An 8787-nucleotide genomic window follows, 5' to 3' on the forward strand; every position below is an offset into this window, starting at 1 on the left:
AGCATAGTATAGAAAGCACAGTAGAAGAACATACACGAACGGAACATAGAAAGCACAGTAGAAGAACATACATGGTAGAAGGAAAACATAGAACACAGTAGAGGCAAATACACACAAAAGAAAAGGAAAACAAAGTCAGAGAAACACTTAAGGATTTTCAGAAAACCTTAAATCGTAAAAGAAAGACTTTGAAAAGTAATTTTCGAAAGAAAAGTTAGAGAGATCGTTTGAAAACTCAAAGAGAGCACAGATACACAACGGATCTAAAGAGATTGGAGAAAACCTCGAAGGGTTAGTGTTCAGAAGAACCCTAGAAATGAGAAAGGCTTTGAAAAGGTCACCGATCTAAGTCGGAGAGGTCAGAACCAGGTTCAAAACACCATGGTATGCCGGAGCAAGGCCGGCGATGATTCTGGAACCTTGAATCGGCAAAGGTCTGGGTGCAAACCTTTGAGGTCAGGCCTTGAATCTTCAGAGATCAGGTGTGTAAGAGAAATATGAGGTAGGTATAAGACTCCCATAGCCCTGGAAGCCATGGATTTCGGTGGCTTTCAGGGTGGAAGTGGTGAGAGGCAGCTAGGGTTCTGAGAAGACTCGAGAGAGTTTGAGAGAGTGCAGGGTTTCAGAGGCGGCTGGGGTTGTGAAATGGTTAAGGGGGTAGGTCGGGATTAAAAAGGAAAGGGTATTTGGTGGCCGTTGATCATTTTGATCAACGGCCTGGTTTAATTGAGTAGGTGGGTCGGTTCAAATAGGGATTGGGTCAGGGTAATTGGGTTTAAAATTGGGTTCAATTGGAGGTTCAAATAAGGCTAAAATTGAAATAAATGGGGCTAACATTTAAATAGCCATTTTTCCTTTATTTATTTTATTAAAAATAGTAAAATAATTTCTGGAAAAAAATTAAAGGTAATAAAATGATTAATAATACATAATTATCAAACTAAAATACTGGAGTCAATTTTATAATTATGAAACAATTAAATCTTAAAATAGGCTAATATCGCAATTATACGTAATTTAGCTTTAAAATACTAAACAAATTTTTAAAAATATGCAAAGATTATTCCTACTTATTTTAATATAAATATGAGAATCCAATAAGTGAATTACCCAAAATGATAATTTTGGGGTAATTATTGGATTTTTCTTGATAAAATAGGGCAATAAATAGATTTAAAAATCTATAAAAATTAAGAGAAAAAATAATAAAACCTTGGGACATACTTATATATTCATATACCTACTATTTGAAGGTATTTTGCATATAAAAATATACAGGGAAAAATTGGGTATCAACATCATACATGTACTTAGAATGTCAAAACATGCCTCTATTTGCGAATATGTGTTAAAACTATTTATTTATTAAAATGACTAATTTACAGAGTTTAAGTTCGGCCAGTCGACCCACCATTGTGGACCGCGAGGGGTGCCTAACACCTTCCCCTGAAGGTTATTTTGAGCCCTTTCCCTAATCTCTGGTAATGCAAACTAGTTCATGAGTTAATCGCTCTAGGTGCCCTAACGCATCGTAATCCGTTAGGTAGCGACTCTTCAAATACCCAATTCTCAAAAGGAAACGAGTTATTCCCCCCATGAAAGTCGAAACCCGAACTTCCCCGTCAAAAAGGAAAAAAAAGGGGCGCGACAATAACATAGGGAAGATAGCATCTTATGGCATATGAGGTTGGGACATGCTTCAATAAGCACCATGAGGAATGTGAAGTCTTTACAGAATAATTTGAGTGATATCAATGTAAACAATGACTGCTTTATCTGCCCTCTTGCCAAACAAAGCAGATTATCTTTTCATAGTAGTCAATCTAGAAGGCAGTCTGTGTTAGAGCTTATTCATACTGATATTTGGGGTCCCTACAAAATTCCTACACATGACAAGAAGCAATTTTTTTATGAGTATAGTTAATGATATGTCTAGGTTCACCTTGATATATTTGCTGCAGTTGAAAAGTTATGTAGTTGTTGTTCTGAAAATCTTCCTTGCTATGATAAAAACTCAGTTTAATGTAGATACAAAAATTATTTGAACAAAAGAAGGTACTGAATTTTTCAATCATCAGTGCAATAGCTTACTAGAATCATATGAAATTTTACATCAAAGTAGTTGTGTCTATACTCCACAAACAAATAGAGCTGTGGAGAGCAAATATAGACATATTCTTGACGTAGAAAGAGCACTAAAGTTCCACGGCACTATTCCATCTTGATTTTAGAGAGAGTACATAGATGTAGCTGTCTATCTCATCAACAGACTGCCTACTGATGTTTTGAATTGTAGGAGTCCTTTTGAAGTTCTATATGCAAGACCACCTGCTCTTGCACATCTGAAGGCATTTGGCTGGTTGTGTTATGTTGTGAACCTACCTAAAGGAGACAAGTTTATAGCTAGAGCCAAGGCTGCAGTGTTCTTGGGGTATTCAGTTACTCAAAGGGGTACAGGTTTTTTGATCTTGAGACAAAACAATTGTTTGTGTGCCGAGATATAGTATTCAAGGAATATATATTTCTTTTCCAAAAGGATGCTACAATCTCATATTCATCATCCATTTGTCACTTCTCTATAGTTCATGATATGGAGAGACTACAAGATCATAAAGCAGTGGACTATGAATTATACGAGGAAGAACACTCTGATGGCACTCATGTAGGATCTGAGAGTGTTGATATTGTTACTGATAGATATGTAGATGATACTCATGATGTTGATGTTGTACTGATGATACTCATGTTGAGCCTGAACCTGAAGCTGCATGTGGGCATTTTACTTCAATACTTGAAGGCATTCCTGGAAACTGTCATATACTTGAAGGCATTCCTGAATCAAATACAAGTCAAGGTCAAGAAGATACTAATGATGTTCATGACCATACAGAGGATGATGTCTCTGATTATACAGAACAAACCTTGAGAAAATCTATAAGAATTGCTAAATCACCACTATGGCTTCAAAATTATGTAACTAGAAAGAGGGAAAATGGGGCAACACTGCATACTTTAGCAGACTGTATTTCTTATGACCATGTATCAGAGAGGTACAAGAGCTACTTGGCTCAGCAATCAGTTCTCACAGAGCCTCAAGGCTTCAAGGAAGCATGCCAATATGAGAAATGGATTGATACAATGAAAATACATATCAATGCTCTGGAGGATAATAATACACGGGAGGTAGTAGACCTGTCAAAAGGCAAGAAAGTAATTGGATCTAAGTGGATTTATAAAATAAAGTACAAGGCAAATGGAGATGTGGAAAGGTACAAGGCTAGATTGGTTAAAAAAGAGTATAACCAAAAGGAAGGATTGGATTACCATGAGATATTTCACTAGTTGCCAAAATAATAACTGTTAGAGAAGTTATTGTATTAGCATCATGTACCAAATGAATGTGTACAATGATTTTTTACAAGGAGATTTATATGAAGAGGTATACATGGAGCTTCCTCAAGGATTCAGAAGACAATTGAAATTAAAGGTCTGTAAATTGAAGAAATCATTAGATGGGTTTAAACAAGCCTCAAGTCAATGAAATATAAAGCTCACCGAGGCAATGATAAAATCAGACTACAAGCAGAGCTTATATGATTACTCTATGTTCACTAAAAGAAAGGTAGATAGCTTTGTGGCAGTCTTGATATATGTGGATGATTTGTTAATCACATGGGATGATGACAAGCTTATACACGAGACAAAGGATGTACTACAATATAATTTCAAAGTGAGAAACCTTGGAGAATTGAGTTACTTTCGGGGAATAGAGATTGCGATATCAAGCAAAAGAATCATATTGAATCAAAGAAAACATGCATTGCAGTTGGTGTCAGATCTTGGATTAGGTGGAAAAAAACAAGTGGCAACACCTGTTAATTTGAATCAAAGGTTCACTTCATAAGAGTATGACGAGCATACTAGTACAATATGGGATGAGGCTTTAAATGATGTATCAACCTACCAAAGGCTCATTGGTAGATTACTCTAACTAACAATTATTATATAAGACATCAGCTATGTGGTATAGACCTTAAGTCAATAACTAGACTAGACATCAACTATGTGGTACAGGAATGGGAATACTTATGAGCAATTTGCAGTCTCATAGCCTGACTTGTTACTGTGATGCCGATTAAGCAATATCCCCAAACACAAGGAGATCAGTGACTAATTTTTGGTAAAGTTTAAGGAGTCTCAAATATCCTAAAAATAAAAGAAATAACAGACATTTTCATGAAGTTCTGCTGAAGCAGAATAAATGAATTTGGCAGTAGCCACAGTAGAAGTAACTTGGTCGTTAGGACTATTTTCATAATTGAAGGTATGAATCAAGCAACCTGTAGGTTTATTTTGTGATAGCAAGGCTGCATTACAGATTGCAGCCAATTTCACGAGAGGGCTAAGCATATAGAGATCGATTTCACTTTGTGAGAGATAAGATCAAGGAAGGGAAGATAGTTACACACCACATAGGGACCAAGAATCAACTGGTAGATTTGCTTACTTGCAGCATTATTTTTTACTTAGCAAGCTGGGTATGCTTGCTGAATATTTTACACCCTCCAGTTTGAGGGAGAGTGTGGAATGCTTAGTTGTTAGGACTTAGCTGTAGTTAATAGAGTTGATTGTAGTGGTTAGTTAGTTGTTAGAAGTTAGTTAATTATACTTTGCAAATAACAACGGGAAGTTAGATTAGTTAGCTATGTTAGTGATGTATATAAGTATACACTATAAACACTCTTTAATACAAGAAAACTCATTTCTCATCTTCTCAAACATTCTCATTGCACAACTATCTCTGCTCGATCTCTTCTATTGCCATGAAAGCCCAAGCTAAATTCCTCCATAGAAGGAGCTTGGAGCTGAGCTAGATACAGTGAATTCACAATATCTGTCACGATCCAGAATTCCAACTCGGACCGTGATGAAGCCTAATATTTTATTTTCTAGTCAAGCCAAAGTTAGAAATAGATTCTAGTCATTTTTAATATTTCAAATTAAATATTAACTCAACTACTGAAATAACTGTAATAGAGGGAGAAAACCATAACAACAATGATATCTGAATACAATCCCATATCTGGTGTCACAAGTGCACCAACGACTTGAAATATACAAATAATGGTCTGAATGAAAGTAAAGCTGTCTGAAATGAAATAAACAGCTAGGATAAGGTAGAAAAGGACTTTAGGGCTGCGAACGCTAAGCACTTGTACCTCAAGTCTTCATCAGCTATCAATCCGAGCAATCTGCTGATCGCTGCTTTAATCGATTCCAAAATATACACAAGAAATATAGAGTGTAGTATGAGTACAACTGACCCCATATACTCTGTAAGTGGCGAGTCTAACCTTGACGAAGTAGTGATAAGGCTAAGGCGGGTCAGTTATAATAACCTGTACGCATTATAATAATAATAATTGGAGAGAAACGCAGGAAAAGTAAGGCAATTAACTTTTGAAAATAAACTCAATCCTCGAAATCAGTAAAACAAAAAATATCAGTTCTCAAAATCTCGTACGAAAGCACTGAAAGCTAATACAATTCACAATGAATACAAAACACACAATCTGTTGTGGCGCGCAACCTGATCCCACCATACAAACACAATTATCCCTTATTTCACATATCAATATCAAGAATAACAAAGAAAAATCTATTGCGGTGCACAACCTGATCCCATCATAAAATCAGAATCAATATCATAATCCTCCTTTATTCAACCATATCAATATCACATATGAAATTCATTGTGGCGTGCAACCCGATCCTACCATATCAATATCAATCTTCCCATAGTCCCCTCGTTGCAGCGTGCAACCCGATGCATAAATAAAATCAATGAATGAAATCAACTCAATAACTTAATTCACAAGAACCACTATGATTAAAAAATATGAAAGCAAAGCCATAAAGGAACCTCATACCAAATCAAGTAATGCTACAGATAATACAAAGTAAAAAGCCAAGCCAAATACAAGACAATTAAAGTGTACAAGTAAGACAATTAAGGCAAGTAGCAATTAATCATGGAAATATGGGAGAAACGAACATTTTAATACGAGAATAATAAATGGCAAGTAGCAAGTTAAGGCACATGAAGCAATTTAAGACATGTAATAGTTAATACATGGCATAAAATAATTAATGACATACGGGAAAGCATGAAAACAGTTATTTTGGTAGTCTTCACCTCATATATACGGCTCTACATATGTAATTCATATAACAAATAGTTCAAGGGTTGCTAATTCTCTCAAATCAAGGTTAGACCCAACACTTACCTCGCTCTGCAAGCAAATCAAAGCTCAACTGAGTCCTTTCCTATACATTTGCCTCTGAACAAGGTGAATCTATCCAAAATCGACTTAATATCATCAAATAATGCAAGAAAAATTAATAATAATACAAAAGTTAAGATCTTTACACTTTTCCCAAAAGTCAACAAAATTCAACCCCGGGCTTGCTTGGTCAAAATCAGAGATTTGGATCAAAAATAGATTACCCATTCACCCTCAGCCCGGTTATGCAATTTGTTTTTAAATCTGACCTAAATTTGAGGTCTAAATCCCAAATTTACAAAAATCCTTAATTCTACCAAAATTCCTAATTTCTACCATGAAGATCCTAGACTTAATGTTGAAAACATTAGAAAGCAATAGGTAATTTAAAATAAATAGATTAAAGTTACTTACGAATGAATTTATGAAGAAAACACCTTCGAAAATCGCATCTTGGGTGCATAAGGTTGAGAGTTGGAAAGAAATAAGCTAAATTCCGCTTTTCCCCTCTTTTATCAGCTGCGGATATCGCAATTGCGATATCTTGTTCGCAATTGCAAACATCAAAAATATGAGAAAGAGGTCACAAATGCGAACCATTCTCAGAAGGTCAGTCATCGCAAACGCGACGTTTTTGTTGCAAATGTGAACACATACCACTCACAAATGCGGACCTTTCTTTCCCATATGTGAAGGTAGACCAAGAACACATTGAGTCGCAAATGCAACTCTACCTTCGCAAAAGCGGTAGCTGCAAGTTTGCAAATGCAAACATTTACCTCACAAATGCAAGACTCCCCTAATCCAGCCCATGCTCGCAATGTGAAGCCTTATTCGCAAAAGTAAAATGCGAGATCCGCAGCGGTGCACCAGCAATAATAAAGGCATCAACTATTCTTCTAAGCCCAAACCCACTCCGTAGCCTATCTAAAATTCAACTGAGCCTCTCGGGCTCCAAAAAAATATGCACACAAGTGTAATAACATCATACAAACTTGCTCGTGAGAACTTTAAAACCTTTAAATTGCTAGTTTTCCACAAATTACGTTAAATCAAGATAGGGAATTCCAAATTTAATTTCAGGCATATGCCCATGTCCCAAATCATGATACGGATCCACAGGGACCGTCAAAACATTGATTTGGTTCCGTTTACACAAAACACTAACCATAGTCAACTCAAATAAGTTTTAAGGCACGATTTAACATTTTGCATCATTTTTTATCATAAAAACTTTCTGAAAAAATGACACGGGTTGCACACGCAAATCAAGGAAGGCTAAATGGAGCTATTCGAGGTCTCAAAACATAGAAATGAAGGGTAAAACTATAAATGGCCTATTGGGTCATCACATTCTCCACCTCTAAAAGAAGCGTTCGTCGTCAAACAAACATAAAAAGGTACCTAGGCTGGTGGAAATGTGTGAATATCTACTCTGCATGTCTGACTCGGATTTCTATGTGGGTGCCTTGATCGGATGACCTCTCCACTACACTCGAACTGAAAGATAAATCTTAGACCTCAACTGCCAGACCTGCCGGGCTAAAATAGCAACCGGCTCCTCTTCATAAGTCAAATCCTTGTCCAGTTGGACCGAGCTGAAATCTAACATATGAGATGGATCACTGTGATACATCCTGAGCATAGACACATGGAACATCGAATGGACTACTGATAAACTAGGTGGCAATGGTAGCCTATAGGCCACCTCACCACTCTCACAAGAATCTCAAAGGGTCCGATATACCTAGGTCTCAACTAGCCTTTCTTTCCGAACCTCATCACACCCTTCATGGGTGAAATCCAGAGAAATACCCTCTTTCCAACCATGAATACAACATCTTGAACTCTACGATCAACATAACTCTCCGGCCTAGACTGAGCTAAGGGAAGTTAATTTTGAATAATCTTGACATTATCCAAGGCATCCTGAACCAAATAGGTACCCAAAAACGGAGCCTGTCCCCGCTCAACGGGTAGCTGTTTTTGTAGGCAAACTCTACAAGCGGCAAGAACTTACCTAAAGAACCCCCGAAATCCATAACGCAAGCATGAAACGTATCCTCCAATACTTGAATAGTGCGCTCGGACTGCCTATCCATCTAGGGGCAAATGTTGTACTCAAATCAACTTGCATTCCTAACTCACATTGTACGACCCTCCAAAAGTGTGAGGTAAATTGTGTTCCTTGATTAGAAATGATAGACACAGGCACACCGTAAAGACGGACAATCTCGCGGATGTAGATCTTAACCAACTGCTCTCAAAAATAGGTAACTGCCACTAGAATGAAATGTGTTGACTTGGTTAACTTGTCCACAATGACCCATACCGCTTCAAACTTCTTCTGAGTTCGTGGAAGCCCAAAAACAAAATCCATAGTGATATGCTCCCACTTCCACTCAGGGATCTCTAGCCTCTGAAGCAGACCATCAGACCTCTGATGCTCGTACTTAACTTGCTGACAATTTAAACATCGATATATATATATATATATATACAT

At 36.9% G+C, this 8787-nt stretch overlaps 1 protein-coding gene across 1 annotated transcript; it reads left to right on the forward strand.

The window, feature by feature from the left end:
* The first annotated feature begins 381 nt into the window (after positions 1-381).
* Positions 382-3342, forward strand: LOC142164329 (uncharacterized). The gene is made up of 4 exons (XM_075222319.1): positions 382-482; positions 2297-2457; positions 2583-2701; positions 2752-3342. The coding sequence occupies exons 1-4, from the start codon at positions 382-384 to the stop codon at positions 3340-3342; spliced, it is 972 nt and encodes a 323-aa protein (XP_075078420.1).
* Positions 3343-8787: the final 5445 nt, after the last annotated feature.

Source organism: Nicotiana tabacum, chromosome 1 (genome assembly GCF_000715075.1).
Source record: "Nicotiana tabacum cultivar K326 chromosome 1, ASM71507v2, whole genome shotgun sequence".
NCBI lineage: Eukaryota > Viridiplantae > Streptophyta > Magnoliopsida > Solanales > Solanaceae > Nicotiana > Nicotiana tabacum.